This window comes from Haemaphysalis longicornis, unplaced genomic scaffold (genome assembly GCF_048455015.1).
Source record: "Haemaphysalis longicornis isolate Haplotype H1 unplaced genomic scaffold, Haemaphysalis longicornis Haplotype H1 scaffold_7, whole genome shotgun sequence".
Taxonomy (NCBI): domain Eukaryota; kingdom Metazoa; phylum Arthropoda; class Arachnida; order Ixodida; family Ixodidae; genus Haemaphysalis; species Haemaphysalis longicornis.
Genome location: NW_027526422.1, coordinates 43,445,317 through 43,462,059, shown reverse-complemented (window position 1 = coordinate 43,462,059; position 16,743 = coordinate 43,445,317). Strand labels below are relative to the sequence as shown.

At 48.2% G+C, this 16,743-nt stretch overlaps 1 protein-coding gene across 1 annotated transcript in view; it reads right to left on the bottom strand.

Annotated features, from left to right (window-relative positions):
- The window catches only part of LOC144147415 (putative phospholipase B-like 2), a 45,070-nt gene extending 43,898 nt beyond the window's left edge, over positions 1-1,172 (bottom strand). Inside the window, exon 1 of the mRNA XM_077679544.1 lies at positions 1,053-1,172. Coding sequence (XP_077535670.1) covers positions 1,053-1,056 — 4 coding nt within the window. The 5' untranslated portion in view covers positions 1,057-1,172. The remainder of the gene's footprint in view (positions 1-1,052) is intronic.
- Between the last annotated feature and the right edge of the window lie 15,571 nt (positions 1,173-16,743).

Sequence of the window (16,743 nt, the reverse complement as noted above, 5' to 3'; positions counted from 1 at the left end):
AACGGACAGCCCCATGATGTTTGTCCATTGAAAAAAAGAAACTCCAGTTCGTCAAAGTTTCATTCACGTAATTAGCCAGGAAGAATGTCCAATCGCAAATTACAAACAAACATGTTTTGCTTTATGCATCCCTTGAGATACGACCCGGTCAAAGCATATTGTCGCTCACGTTGAAGCTCGGCACCGCAGCTTTGCTGGTCATTCTTCTTGACACAGTGTAACGGCACTGATTTCTTGTTTTTCGGTTACTTGCATGAGGGTGAAAGATAAAGACGACACTTATAATTGCGCTACTTCATTTTTAGTCTTTAATTTATTGCCTGATTTAGCTACGAGTAGCCAAATTAAGCGACTTCTTGCTTACTGTGTTAATATTGTTGTTTTTTCTTCAACCAATGATTGTAACGACTAACTACGTTTACACCCCCCAATTTCCACTATTGTAACGACTACCGACTTACTTTGCCAATTAAGCCGTTTTGTGCGCTTAGAAAGCATTCCACCGTTAGCGCTTTTTGCAGTTGCACGCTTCCCACCGTCAGTTATGCATTTCAGTACCGCTACAACTATTGTATTTCTGTACTTTTGAAGAATTTCTTTCCCCTTCTGTTTCTTTTTAGTTGCCTGAATCCTATGCGGGCGGCGGGTTAGGCAGCAAGTCTGGTTTCGTTAGTTCAGCTTAAGCTTTTTGATGTTTTTTTTACACTTTGCCTTCATTTGCGTTACCGTAACGAATAAATGCGTTAACGTCGTATAAATAATTGCATACAAGTCATTACACAGTTTGTTCGTTTTGATAATAGTTTGGAGTTGTTGTTTACGCCTCTTATATTTGTCTTAATCGTGTAGCGAAGGCATCTCAGATATATCTGGTGTTCCCGCTATTTTCGGTTTGATTTTCTCTATTATTCAATTTCTTTTTTTCTGTGATAAAAAAAATATGCATTTACACTTTAGCCTTCAAATGATTTATCTCTTTCAGTTACGAATTGTCGTGCAGATACACGGCGTTAGATTTTACGCGGCTGAGCTAGACGGCAAACAACGCTTACGCATTGCAAGTCAGGTCGAAGTTCGTCTTCCGCTCACAGTAGAGAACGCAGGGCATTCGACACGTGTGAAAAGGAAAGACGTTTTCCATCCGGCCTGCCCACGGCTGTTTACGCCAGTACATCATGCGGAAATCGGTGTCTTTCACGCGAGCAGTAAATCAGCCACGCAAACATCCGCTTGAAAAGCGCGTGAGGAAATCCTGTAAAACCTTAACCGATTATCCGAGCACCGCAGATGTCGATCCCGTGCGCAGCGGAACCGATAATAAAAAAAAAGTGGCGGATACCATGCACATGCGGGAATTGGCGTAAAGCGAAGCTTTTATTGATATTTACGTCGTCACTAATCGGTTTCCTGAACTGCGCAGCGAAGGTCACGTTGTGCCATTTGAAGGGATCGTACGGGCGCCGTGCTTCGTTGCCTTGACTCGCGTCTACGAGCCAGCATACCCACAGTGCATATCCTGTCTGCATTACACTTCGCTGCGTAGCGGAGGCATTCCTGAGGAGAGTGTAAAGTTGGGCTTGTTGGGGATGCATTCTTGTAGGCAAAGCTCGAGGCAGACACAGGACGAGACAAGAGATGGGGCGAGGACGAGCGCTAACTTACAACAAAGTTTATTTCGAGAAGCAAACGAATATATACCCGGCGCCAAAATAGTGAAAACATACACAGAATCATCTAGAGATAACGAACTTGCCATGCGCGAACATTCTATAGCCTCAGGAATTTCAACTTTTATCACAAAACGCGCAGGATTACCCCCGCCTAAATGCGCCGTGGTTCCGTATATTCACGGCGTATCGCACAACCTAAAAAATATCGGAGCACGTGCCAGTGCAAAAGTAGTCTTTTCAGCCCCGAAAAAATTGGCCACCTTATTCATGATGAACTCTTCAGACACAAAAGTAAACCGAGGACTTTCCAAGAAGCACAAAAATTTCTTCGTTTCGTGTGCAGAAAATGTGGTGTACCAGATCCCTCTCTCTTGGGGTAAGCAGTATGTAGGACAGACTGGTCGCTGTTTAAATGATTAAACGCACGCAATGTCATGAATGGTCGCGATTGTTTCCTCGCGCTGCACTGCAGCACGTGTGTTGTAAAGGGTTGTAAGCCGGATTTTCATAAACGTTTTGTGATAGGGAAAAGCAAAAGCAGGCTCACGCGTGTAATCATTGAAGCGGAAAAGATTTGTAGACTGGGGCCGGAATGTGTTAGCACCCCCTCCCTCGCGCTTTGTGCTAAAGAGTTGAAATTCCTGAGGCTATAGAATGTTCGCGCATGGCAAGTGCGTTATCTCTAGATGATTCTGTGTATTTTTTCACTATTTTGGAGCGGGGTATATACTCGTTTGCTTCTTGAAATAAAAAAAATTCACCATCTTCCCGTATGGGAACCCTGAGTAGTATGCGAAGCAACCATGGGGTCGACTCAAGTTCCCATTAGTTTTCAGTTCGATCGCGGCGTTGCGGGAGGAGAATGAGGGGAGCGGAGCGCGCGCGCGCGTCATTTATACCGCAGAGCTACAGTGGCGCCCCCAGCGGAGTATGCAGCGGCTACCGTCGCGTCTCTAACCCTAAGCTGCTTCGCATTATCGCGCGCGGAGCCGCAGGTATTGCCATTCGTTGCGCAATCCCGGAGAGGAGAGGAGCTTCGGAGAGGAGAGGAGGAATGCCGGAGAGGAGAGGAGCGTCGGAGAGAAGAGGAGGAATGCCTCGCATACTACTGAGGATTCCCCTACGGGAAGATGACGACGGTGGTTGAACGCGAAACTATCTCGTGATGGATTCTTTGGTTGGTCAATCCCAAGAGGCATCCTGCCACAATCATCATCAGCGGTGCCTGGCCAGGCATGCGCAGTGGAGGTGTGGACGTCGCACAACGGCGCCCACACAACGGCGGAGGGAACAGGCTCGACCATAAGCTGCTTCGCATCTAATAAGCTTTGTTGGAAGTTAGCGCTCGTACTCATCCCTTCTCTTGTCTCGACCTGTGTCTGCCTCGCTCTTTGCCTACAAGAGGCATTCCTGTTCTGAGGGACGCTTGTTTCGGGCCTGTACGTCCTGGACACTGAGGAACGCGTTTACGTGCCATTTTGTTGGCACGTGTCTACATGCTCCTTCTGCATGCATGACCAGCACGCACTCTGGACGCAAGTTCCAAGCGCGCTCCAACGCACGAGACTCGGCGGTGCCGGCAGTGGTGCCGCAATAGGAGCACTCCTGGTACTTACGGTGCGATGCACAACGTTAACTAGGCGTGTTGTTATGAGGCGCACCACCACTAAACTGACCTAAAGGATACCCAAGCACGCTTACATACGAAACGAATGCGTAGAATTGAGCTACGAGAACGTTTCGTCGTAAAAAAAAATCACACTTGTCTTGCAAAAAAAAAAAAAAAAGCATTGCGAAGACCAAACTGGGGACGTTCTCAAAAACACGCGATTGTTCTCCTAGGCACTCAGGCCGAACAGCTCAGTGTTTTTACAATTGCTCAAGATAATACCAGGAGTGTTGCAGGTGAACCGGTAGAGGGCGCTGGGGGCGCACTCGAAGTGCCGGGCTTGTATCCACAAGGGAACAGAATGTAGCAGCGGGGAAGCACTGCTTGGTTATGCATTGTAGCTGCTGACGCGCTTCGGACGCTCTCGCCTGTGGAGTCACTCGTCGTGCGTGTTATCTTAAAACATGTTTGTTTGCTTTCGGGACATCCCTTCTCTATATAACCTTGGTTTAGAGGATTTACGACGGCAAAAGGAGGTTTTCTAGCAACTGTCATGCATGGCTGCTGCCTTCGTATGCCGATGACTCGAACAGGGGCATATTCATTTTCTATGTGCACTCGTTTTAATGTGTATCATTCTTTGCCGAGTACCCCTACAGCCAGGACCGTGTAACGCCCTGAATTTCCACAGTAACGCAGATTTCGGAAAATTTCCAAATGTAATCGTTGTAATTACGCAAATGAAGATGATTGATCGGACGAAATTTCGGAAAACTAAAAATTAAGAAAAATATAAAATAATTACGGAAAATGGCGAACCATGCAACACCCTGTATTTTCACAATAATGAATATTTCTCAAGCCTTTCACCTGCAATCCTTATAACCACGTAATTGGAGATGATTGAATAAAAAAAATTGGATGGAGAGAACTCTCACTCAAGACAGACAGCATAAGAATGCTACGTATTAGTAGATGATTCTCTGAATTTCTGCAGAATTTCTTGATTGATTGATTGATTGATTGATTGATTGATTGATTGATTGATTGATTGATTGATTGATTGATTGATTGATTGATTGATTGATTGATTGATTGGTCTGGTCGCTTTATAAAGCATTGTCTAGAGCAGCACTACGGGTATACGACGCTCCGCAGGTACGCAACACTGTGCTGGGCTTGAAAGAACAGCGAATGTATTTTCCGATATCACGGCCCCTTGACTAACCGACTTCCTACATACACCGGTGACGTCAACGTTCAACGTGAGGGCAGGCACCATCACCCGTAAAAAAAAAAACGAATAGAACGGTTATATCTCCTCATCCACCACTACATGAGCAATGTACGCCGTCAACTCGTGAAATATTGTATAATATACAACAACATTTCGTTGTTGCCAAACTGTGCGATGAGTAATCATTCCCGGTCAATGTATAGTCGCTAGGGAATAATAAAGTTGCGTATAAATGACCATCAATAGCATGATTGCACCATGTTTTATCGCGCTTAGTTTGGAAGATCGTCACGCTTTGAGATTATGGGAAATGCGTAGAACTTTCTAAAAATCTGGATGCGAAAGTCTAGTGTGACCTTCTGTTGAGAGAGAGAGAGGGGGGGGAGAGAGAAAGGAAACGTTTATGAGAGCATTTGTGGGGTTCTTGTACGAGTGGCTCCCTCCTCACACGAACCCATGAGCTGTCTTAGCATCGGCTGCTCTCCCGGTTAACCGGACCTCGTCCCAGGGGCAAGGGCTGGATTGCAGCGTCTCCCACTGCTCGTGAGGGCTGGGAGGCGGGGAGGCGTGTTTCCAAACGCTTCGCTGCACAGAGCCACCCGTTAAAATGTGTGAAGTCACGGCGCGTGCTATTCAATTGAGCTGCTGCTAAAAGAATCTCGCCGTTCGGGCTCTGTGGCCTCGATGTAGAATTCGCGGTATGTGCACTAACGAACTGGGTTCGAGCCTCAGCCGGTCAACGTTAATTTTGTTGAGGCAGTTTTCTTTTGTCTAAGCTCAGTTCTTTCTTTTTTATTGCGAAGAAATCAAGTACAGTAATCCTTCGTTATAAGAAGGTCAGCGGGACGGCGAAAAATTTTGTTATAAGCGGTATTTCGATATAAGCGACCACTCGAGAAAAGCTAAAGTAGTTAAACTTTAATTGCGCCACAACTACGAGGAATCAAAACACAATGTATTCAGTGAATCAAAACTTTATTCTGGTGCAAAAGAGACAGTGAGGTCTGACTATTTCATGTTCTTGCAGGGCGTGAGCAACACCGCTTCAATTTAACCAAGCAGTGACTGGCGTCCGAACGCCTCCTAGACTGCAGAGCGAATGAAGAGGAGAGGGCAGTGGCCACTTTTATAGGGAAGGGGGTTGTCGTGAGCGTCAAGGAACGCTACGAGAGTTTCGCGCTGGAAAGCGTCGCAAATTCCGTGGCTCGAGTCCGAGGTTATTTTTTTTAGCTCAAAAAACAACGATTAACCGCTATTGTGGGTAGACGGTGCAATCACGAAAACTGACCGGTTTTGCACTAGGGTTTTGCATGATCACTGGGCAATTTTTTCTCCTAGGTCTGCAGCCATGAAGTTCGCAAAACAAAAGTTTTTCGGCGCCCCGCTGTCGATGACACTGCTGATTCTACGCTCCGACTGTCAGCGTTCGCGCACCAATGTCTATGAACAAAATTTAATAACTCTACCACGCATTTGGACCGTTTGTCTAAAGTCGGAGGGCGCGAATCGAGCATGACCGGCTCGAGAAAATCGCCGGGGAAACACCAGGTTGGTAACTCACCATGTTGACTGCCTGACTCGCCGCTGGGTCGCCGTCGCTCGGCGACGCCTCTGCTCGCCACTTCGCTCTAAGCGGGTCCAGCTCTTCATGCGCTTCGAGTAATGCGGCCTAAAATGCATGCGTTTGGGTTGGGACCAGAAGAAATTTCGAATAAAGCGATTTTTTGAGTACAGCGATTTCGTTATAACGCGGGATTACTGTATGCGTGTGCGTGCGCGCGCGCGCGCGCGCGCGTGTGTGTGTGTGTGTGTGTGTGTGTGTGTGTGTGTGTGTGTGTGTGTGTGTGTGTGTGTGTGTGTGTGTGTGTGTGTGTGTGTGTGTGTGTGTGTGTGTGTGTGTGTGTGTGCGTGTGTGTGTGTGCGTGCGGGTGTGCGTGTGCGTGTGTGTGTGTGTGTTTTGTTATTAATTGTGATTTGGTTTTATGTTAGGGGCGCAGGCCATGACCACATTTTATTAACGTTATCGGTGTTACCGGTGGTAACGCTAGGGTGTTTTAAGTGGTGCCCTTTCATTTGGGATAGAGAAAATATAATGAACGAAAAAATCCCCGGCCATCTCCACTAACGTGATACTACCTGGAGAGGGGCGAAGCATGCAGTGTATAAGTGTATTCTTGGTGCCTTGGCGGTTTTGCGAACAGAGATGAAACCGTTAAGAGGTAGAGGTATACAGCTTTGCTGTAAAAGTCTCTCGTCTTTGAAGCATAGAGCTCTCTAGCGCGAGGCGTAAACGAGTGTCCCGGTGTTTATTTAGTACGGATTACGAAGCGCGTCACCGCGAGGCGTGAATGAGTGTCCTGGTGTTTTTTTTAGCACGCGTTACGTTCTAGCCCGAGGCGTAAACGAGTTTCTCGGTGTGTTAGTACCTACTACATGAGACGACGATTACTACGATGATTACGACGACGACGACGACAGGAGACGCCAACAGCCCCAACCCATAAGGGGCTTCCCCCTAAAATCGATTGTCTCTCCTTTAATATTTCTGTCGACCGAGTATCGTGTACCACGACTACGACAATAGAGAGAAATAGTGCTGATTATTGTATTTTGTATTTTATTTTTACGTGTGGTGCGCAATAGCTTCAAATATTAAATCTGGGGATCTCTAACATTGAAAATGTTTGTAGCTGAATAGTTATAGAGAGAGTAGTGGTACCCATAATGCTTCTGCGTTGCCAGCATGAACGGACGCTATCGGCAACAGATTGGTTCTCCTCCCCTATCACACTGTTGTCATAAGGCCGTGAAGAAATCGTGGAGCAGGCTCGGAATCGGGCCCGTGTAAACGGCATGAAGACTCAGCCGAATATACGGAAACAGTGGCAGTAGCAGTGAAACAAAACCGTTGTTAAGGCTGTAGGGAACACCGTGAGTCACAGAATTACGCTTAACGAACGAAAGTGGCAAGGCGACAAGTCGATTTTTTCTTTGATTTATTATGTATTAAAAAACCTTGATTTGTGTGAAAATCTGCAGATTGCCTCATAAAACCATCCCTCCACATTAGAACAAAATTCATAAAATCATCGTTAAACTTCAATTTTAAGAGAAAACGCGCCGTCCTCAAACAGCTCCTTCCAGAAAAGATTGTCCACAAATTCTGAGGATTACCTACTAATGCGTAGCATTCTTAGCCGCTTGTCTTGAGTGTGAGTTTTTCCCGCCAAATGTTTGGTTTTTTTCTAAATCCTGTTCGACCAATTATCGCCATTTACGCTATTATATTGATTAGAAGTAGAACTTTCGCGAAGTCTGCATTATTGTGGAAATGCCGTGCCATGCGCCCACTGCAACATCCTTCGGCGGTGAACTAAATCAGCTTTCTGAAAAGCTGGGTTTCGATACAAGCGCGAATCTCAAAGAAAATTACCAAGCGTCTTCACGCGAGCATAGAATAAATGCTTCGTGCAATTCATGCTTACAAATTTAAGTTCCTCGGAGCGCTGCGATAGTGAAGCTGCATGTTCCCGAATTTTTTAGAACTTAACGTTATGCCATTTAGAACACCTAGAAAGTACCGAACATCACTAGCTAAAGGAGTTTTAATCACACTTACCAACCAATAAAACATTCAAGGAGAACACAAATACAAGTCTCTCCAAAATCAGAAGGTCATCTCCTCACAACATTCCTCTGTCGTAGCGGCAGTGACAATGCAAGAGTTCAAGCAGAAAGCCGGGGGCGTCGGCCGAAAATTACGAAATTAAAGAAAAATAACCACGAAAAAAGTGTACAAAAGAGCAGGAAGAGTCGCACACATGTTACAACTGTTAGACATTCCCACATAAACTGGCAGGGTCATTGAACCCGAAGTCGGCTACGATCACCGTAACTTCTCAGTTCATTTATGCTCGAGCCACAGTTTCGGAGATCGTAATGTATTTTCAACGACCATTACAGTTTACGTCAACATTACGGGGTTAACTGAAACTTTCTTTGAATGTGAAGGGTACAACACACATTATTTGAATGTGTGTTGTTCTGTCTGTTATTTGTTGTAGATCTTTTTGTTTAACTTTCCCCTTGCTCTCGTCGGGCTTCTGTCCCAGCTTCATCCATAGCCCTTTCCTCCCAAAGGGTGGTTACGACGAGTGGCATTTCGAGCTTCTCAAGCTCTCTTCCGCACTGACGTGCTTTCCCGGTCTTACCCATCTTCTACTAGGGCCTGGTGCGCCACCATCTATGGCGGTGGGGAGTGAAGCTCTGCGCCCACGTGACTACGTATGCAAGACATGTCGAGAAGGTTCTACGACCCGTATTCTTTGCGCAGATCCCTCCTCGACGCTGCTGTTTCACTTTCCCGGCTTGTGCACCATCGCTAGGGCTCCGATTATCTGTACCATACATTTTCGGTAAAGAATTCTGTACCTCACAACGTTTCCTAAAACACAAAGATTTCACATTTTCACCTTTAAAATTTTCGAAACTCCGAAAACTGTGTTCGTGCATGTGCGTGTGCGTATGCGTGCGTATGTGTGCGTGTGTGCGCGTGCGTTTCTAAAGAGATTTTCTAAACGTAGAACTGCGAATTTTGAAGTTAAAGCGAGTACAGAGAGCGAAACAGACGCAAGCAAGCAAGCGCGAACGAAAAACGAGTTTCCGGGTGTTTTCTTTTAGTAGGCGTTTTTGCCCACGTAGATGTAACGTTTTATCGCGAGGCGTCGGAAAATTAATATCCCGGTGCTTTATTACCGTGATTACATGAGAATACGATGGCCTGAGACGACGCCGACATGAGACGCCGACAGCCCGAGCCCCTCTGGTGCTTCACCCCTAAAACGCCTCCCGTGGCCGGAATCGAACCTGCGTCCCTTGCGTTATGAGCCGGCGTCTATGCGATTGCTTCATTTCGGCATTGTCGAAGCGGTTTAAGACGACAACCAAATTCGATTACCGCCCGCGGCGGCCGCTTTTCTGATGGAGGCGAAAAGCGAAAACGCCCGTGTGTACGAGATTTCGGCGCACGTTAAAGATCCCCAGGTGGTCAAAATTAATCCGGAGCCCTCCACTACGGCGCGCCTCATCGCCTGCGTTGCGTCGGCGCGTTAAACCCTACAATCAATCAATCAATCAATCAATCAATCAATCAATCAATCAATCAATCAATCAATCAATCAATCAATCAATCAAGACGACCACCAAAGGATCCGTCACGAAGAGAATGGCGTTGCTCTGCGTGCCGTAACGCTGTTAGCCACAAAACGTTAGGCCTAACTTCCCATTTGGAAATTTAGTACGTTAGGCCACACCTCACATCTTGAGGCTTAACACCTCAAACCGGCACCCGCTCAAAAAATAGCTAACTGAACGCCAAGCAGAAGGTACCGATTCGCGCCGTACACCCCAAATCCAAACGTGGCCTACGGAGTCCACACCCGAGAGGTGCTGTGAGTATTCTAGAAGAGTGTTGCCTTCCTCCAGAGCAGAAATATACTCGCAGTGTGGGATTCGCCAACCGAAGACTCCATCACGAAAAAGCTTCGCGTTCACCCATCGTTGTCATTAGACGGACGGGTGCATGATTTTTTTTCCCATGTTTCTGTTTCGGCGCTGGGTGTGGATTTACTGCGTTACTGCTGTGACCTTCGTTTTGCCTTCTTTTTCTCTCCCGAACGACATGTTTTTTACTAGCCGAATTGAAATGTTTAGGTAAGCAACCTGCCTTGTTTGAGTGGGTCATAAAGGAGCACAGAAAGGAAGTCGAAGAAAAATTTGGGTAAAAACGCGGGTTCGATCCCGTCCGCGGTGCCTGCTTTTCTGATGGAGGCGAAAAGCGAGAATGCCGTGTCTCGCGCCCTCACAGCTGGGGTTTAGCATCGGCGCGAAATACCCCCCCAATCAATCAATCTGGAAAAAAACTGTGTTGCGTTCCGTGTGTAGTAACCGAATGTACGACCTCTGGCGCGTTTAGTGCTCTAGTGAGCTACCACTGTCTTGTAGGTGGCCGACGAGGCGGTGTGGCCGAGCCCACGTTTATTTGCCTTGATGGCTGTGCCAAGTCGAGGGCTACGAACGTAGAACCGGGTGCTTCCCCTGGGCGGGTGCTGAGCATCTTCTATGAGCTAGCCAGTTCCTACTGATGGTAGTGGTGGCACTGATGAGGGGATGGCGATGGCGGCGCTACACCCTCACTTCGCTTATCGACTATTTCGGTGACTTATGCCTATAAATTTTGGATGATGATGACGATGATGATTTTCTGAAGATTCCTCTTTGTAGCACGGGGACGGCAAACACAATACCGGCTAAATACGTTAATACCCTTAGCCATGCTTTTTAATCTAAGAATCATATTTCTCTTTGATTGCGCGTTAAAATTGGCCGTGTACCGGCGCGCATCACTACGAAATGTCGTTAAAAACCGACAATCTTTTCCCGCCCTTGCCACGTAACTGTCTCTACTTTCTGTTGCCTCTCTTTGTCCCTAACGCTGTTGCACTCTCGTCGCGGCCATTCAGTGATCAGTGCAATGGAGGTTTGCTAAAGGAGGAGGAAGTAACTTCATTGTGTCCAAAGGAAAGGCCTAGTTAGGGCCCTTGCTCTTCATACGACGGCCAGGATTTCTTGGCTCCTAGGGGCGTCTTCGGTCCTCTGGACGGCCCACTGCCGGATGGCAGCACGGTCTCCCACTGATCCTTGCTGTTGATAATAAACGTTACTTTTGTATTGCTGAAGTCTGTTCCTTGTATAGCAGGGAATTCCCAGAGCATGTGTGCCAAGCTGGCAAGCTGGGGGCAGTGTTTACATTTACCATCCCGCATTTGTGCGTGAAAGTGCCTGTAGAGCCTGGGTTTGGGTATGTATTAGTCAGGGGACGTCTCCATGCTACTCCCTGTCTTATAGTCACCAAGGGGTCGGCTGCAGGGTATTCGCCTTTCGCCTTGGTACTGATCGAGCACGTCACGGTGGGTGCACAGGCTTGGGGGTGTCGGCAGGTTGTAGGGCGGGCTGCAGGGGCTCTCGGTAGGCGAATGCTCGAGCTGCCTCGTTGGCCCGTTCGTTGCCTTCCAGCGCCGCATGTACGGGTGAACATATTAAAGTGGTTCTGGTGTCTACGTCCTTGTCCTGCTGGGCAAGGAATCGTAGTGCCACAGTGGAGACTCTCCCCTTTGTGAAGTTGCGGGTTGCGGGCTGGGAGTCGCTGACAATTTTTTTTTCGCTTGGGTTTTGCTAGGGCTAACGCTATGGAAAATTCTTTACTTTCTTTGGGGTGTCATGTTCGGATGAAGCAGGCGGTGAGAACATTTCCTTCCTGGTCGGTGGCGACTGAGATCATAGCCCTGCATTTTTCGTAAGAGGAAGTGTCCGTGTGGACGACTTAAGGTTCTCCTGGGAGCGGTTTCCCTAGCGTTAGGGCTCACCTTTCTCTTCTCTTTTCGTTGTAGACTGGATGCAAGTTCTCCGGGAGGGGAGGAATGTACATACATTTGCGTAGTATGGCTGGAACGGAGTGTTTTTTCTCCAAACGCGCTCTCGTGCGGGATGTGGAGGCGGTCGAGGATATGCCTGCCGGTGGTCGTCTTGGTCAGGAGTTCGAGGTGTGCAATGCGATGCAACTCAATGAGCTCTTCGAGGGGGTTGTGTCCACCCAGTGCCTCGACAATAGCCTCGGCACCCAGCATCGACAATAGCTTTCGCATGCCAAGCCGCCGCAGCGCTGTCACCTAATCTCGCTGGTCACGTCGGTGGCTATCAGCAGGCTGCGCTGCACGTATCGAAAGCCACGCGTTCGCGCGTTGTTGTTAACAGTTTTGACCTCTGTACGTCTCCATCTCTACCCCCCGATGTCCACAAAGTGACATCATTGGCGTAAATGCTGTGGTGTGCTACTTATATGCTTTGCAATTTGTTGGCGAGGTGGATCATGCTGGCGTTGAATAGTGATGGAGAAATTACCGATCCTTGAGGAGTTCTGATGATCCCCGTTGAGATTTCGGGCTAATTCATGGGGTCCCAGCTTGAGCTGTGCCATTCTGGCGTTCAGAAATTCCCTGATATAGTTGTACCTCTTCTCCCCTACCTGTAATTTATGGAGATTGCGGACAATTGCATCATGTTTCATTCTGTCGAAGGCTTTGGTGAAATCAAGCGTGACTATCATGCGGACGTCAGTGGCCGCCTTGTCTTCGTTTTTTACGATTTGGTGCTGTAGTTGCAGCATCATGTCTTCGGTCGACAAACTGGCCCTGAAGCCTATCATAGAGTGTGAATAGAGCTGTCTGTCTTTCATGTGGTTGTTGATCATATTGAGACCCATGTGTTCCAGGAGCGTTCCGAGGCAGGATGCCAGGGAGATCGGTCTAAGGTTTTCCACACTAAGTGCCTTCTGGGCTTAGGTATGAGCCGCACTAGCGCTTTCTTCCATTGCTTGGGCAGCGTCGCGTTGTGCCAGCACTTGTTGTAGTAGTTTAGTAAGAGCCTGCATCTTCATCTGCGAGGTTGTGCAGCAGAGATGCCATCTGCGCCCGGGGATGCCTTCGGTTTTTCTTCCTATAGGGCTGCCTTGAACTCTTCTATGGTGCATGGTTGGTTCAGTTTTGCATCGGGAGCGCCTTTATAGTCTTCATGCTTCTCGCCGGGGTGTTCGGGTGTATAGCTAGCTTGCATCTTTTGGATTCTCTGGTGTACATCACCCTGGTTGTGCGTGTGAAAGAGTCTTTCCAGACTCCTGGACTGTTTTTATTTACTCTGGGCGGGATCGATAAGGTGCCGGAGTATATTACACGCTTTAGCCATGCCCATCTGGAGTTCCGTACGCTCAAATAGAGCGTGCCAATTTTGCTGCGTGTGCTTGTCTGCGTATTCTTGAATTTCAAGTTTGAGTGACGCTATGTGGCGTTTGACTGGCCTATTGAATTTATTCCTCTTGTGCCGTTTCCGAAGGCTCTCTTTAGCGTCCCACATGTGTAAGAGCCCATGGAATCCACCTGTTGAAGTTCCGCTTCTTCCGGTACTGTTGTAATACCATCTTCCGACATCTTCTTGATTCTAGCCGCACACTCATCCATGTTGCGTATTTCACCGCCGGTTTCTTGGGAATGGTGCCTCGACTTTTCCCAGTTAATGATTTTGCACACTGTTCCTTTAGATTTGGCCGGGCCTGTCGCGAATCAGGCGGCTGATGATGTGGTCGCTGCCCAAATCTTGGCCGAGGTTGCTCCAATCGGCACTGTTGCCTTTAGCCAGGTTCCTTAAGAACGCAAGTTCCGGCTGGAATCTTCGGAGACGCTATTTCCTTGCCGCGTGGGTTGGCTGGGGTCCGTGATCAGAATTAGGCCTTCTCTCTGCGCGTCTGCCCACAAGTTTTTGCTCTTGACCAATTCCTTCGTGTGTCACCTTTCGGAGTGGGCCGTGTTGAAATCGCCGAGTATGAGCAGCCGGTGTCCTTGGCGGTTTCTATTGTCTTGCGGAAGAAATTAGCGAACCTGTGCTGTTTTAGGGGGCTGTTAAGTATGAACAGGCTAGTGTCACCTTTCTTGGAAGTAGGGAAAATTTACAGGAGAACCGTGCTCGATCACTTTTTCTTCGATGTCGTGCTGGAGAGCCGGTACATTCCTTTTCACCAAAGTAGTAGCGGTGACTGTCTGGTACAATTGGAGTACAGAGTACAATCTTAATATCCTCCTAGGGAGGCTGGGAGCGCCGATTGATGGCTGATGGAACCTTTTCTGAGAGGATGGGCGTAACTCCGCGAGCGCGCGTCTGCTCTTTCTAGAGTGGCTAAGGAGCCATCCGGGCTCGCTTTAGAAGGATTTGGGATCAATAGCCTCACCGTAGCCTTCAACGGCCATCGGTTGTAGATTTATTCCCTCTAGAATGGTTGCTTCGGGAGTTTTCAGTGCTGCCCCCTCTCCCTCGGTGATTCAATGCACCCGACATGCTCGACCATGCCGTCGGCCGGCCGCGGCCCGACCGCCGTTAGGGTTAGGGGGGCTCCGTGGCGATTACTCAGAAGTAAGAGTCGAGGGACACTCGTGGTGGAGACTTTGCGGTTCGGGTGTCCCTTACGCACATTAAACGGCATGAAAAGTACTCCATCCGTAGGTATCTCCACGAGGAAAGCTGTGAAAACACAGAGCCATATGGAGGAACGTCTACACTGTCCGGCCCCGTAGAATTTAAATTATATTCCCGCGTTCGCAATACTGGCGCCCCATCTGCTGGGAAATTTTCTTAGTTACTGTTAGGTTTAACGCTCGAGTCAGGAGTACCGAGGCTCGGGTATTTTGGGCATAAAATATTATTTTAAGGCAAAGATTTTTACCTCTACCCCCCAAGAGTTCAGAAGCGACAGTTGGTGTCAACAGAAAACTCCCGCGAAAAAATAAAAGAAGTTACTGGCACCGCCAGAAATGAACCTGGAACGAACTGAAAAACAAAGCGAGAGCCTCCTATCTTACCGATTGACAGACGAGCCCACTTGGTGGTGGGGAAGACAGACGGTGAACTCAACAAGTACATCTGCGCGTTTTGCACATGCGTTCTCGCTGAATGCCACGTGATAGCGTCGCGCGACCTCTCGTGCCGCTGTGCGTTCCACGAACGGCACGTGTAGCAGCCGTGTGTGAGCTTTGCGCATGCGCGAGGAGTTAAAATTAAAGGAAGCTCACAGCAACGCATGGAATCTCACTGATCCTTCGTCACTGCCGCCGATCTCATCGCCTCCGTCCGCGGCGGCATATACGGAAAAGTGAGATCGTGTAAGAGCGGGTTTGAGCATCCTTTAATTTGATAAAAATGGGGTCCCAGTCATGCGCTTCACGAATTCAACTCAACCAACCACCATTCATGAATCATGCATTGATTTAACCTTACCAAAGAATATATATTTGAAGTAATAAAGGGTGCGGTTAAGTACATTTCACTTGCCTCTGGCTTCACTCTTTAAGAGCCACGTGTGTGAATTGAAGTGGCGTCGCATGGGCAATCGTTGTGGGTGTCGTTTAGAACTTCGCTTTCCACCCACCTTCACAGGATGGATCCGCGCATTTTTTACCGCGTATTTTTTGTTTTCTATCGCAAAATTTATACCCGCATCTATTATTAATTATTTGTACTTTTTAATTAATCGTGTTCTTACGGCGATAAGACACGATGCTGATGTCTTATTGTCCCTATCCCTTCATTTAGATAAATTCTTTTTCTGTCTATAAATTTCGGCTCAGTAGGTACGCCGGACATAAGCAATATCACTAAGTTTTGTGACGGAAATTCTCCGGTTTCACTGGCTTCACTGCAGGGTATTGGTTGTATTCATTGACTTGGCGAGCATGCCGGCAATCATGTGTGTCGCATTAGCAACGGGGACGCGAAGGCTCCGGCATGGCAGCGCACGCATGAGGCCGTCCCAGCGAGCTCAACAGCATTAGCTCGACGTTACTTACTGTTTCGCACAGCGTCATACAGCCTACCTGTCGCAAGACACGAGTGGAGTCGTCAGCCCAGATAAACTGATTTCCATCTGCCGTGTTTTGGTATCGGCCAAAGATTGCCGAGTACTCAGTGAGCGGCTCCCCCTTCGGCCGCTGGCCGTGAGATGTCGCTAGAATCCTAGTTAACAATGTGCGCCCTGCTCGACTGCCGTCGTATCTGAACTGGTGTGCGTAATATCATTCACAATTTCCTCGGAAGCATTATTTCGTTTTTGTACTGAATGACTCTGCCGTGTGCAAGGTGCTGAAGCACATGTGTCAATGCTCGTGTTCGCCGGCAACTGCGCTGCAGCGTAGGCATTTCGGGCGTCGTGCCGCTTCCTTTTGCAACCATGGCTCCATTCTCACGTGGCGGTGAGAAGTTCTTTAGGGCATATAGAGCATCACTCCGATTATTCATGTCTGTTGACGCTACGGCTGAGAATCGGGTGGTAACAGCGCAGATGACGGATACAGGGGCCTGTTGTTTTGTTTTGAGAGATGCGGACGGATGCGCATACACGGTGGGCACTATCCTGGCGGTTTTTAATGCTGCGAAGAGAAGAAATCGCCGGCTAAAATTTTATGTCACTACCATCGATACGTACGGGTGCGTATTCTTCGAGAAGCAGAAGAGGGATGGCGCAGCACACACCGTAGTCACACACACGGGCGCACGTGCTCGCGCACACCGAGCCAGGCCGGAACCTTTCGTAAGCTCTGTGAACCAACTGGAGCTTCGCAATCAATGAG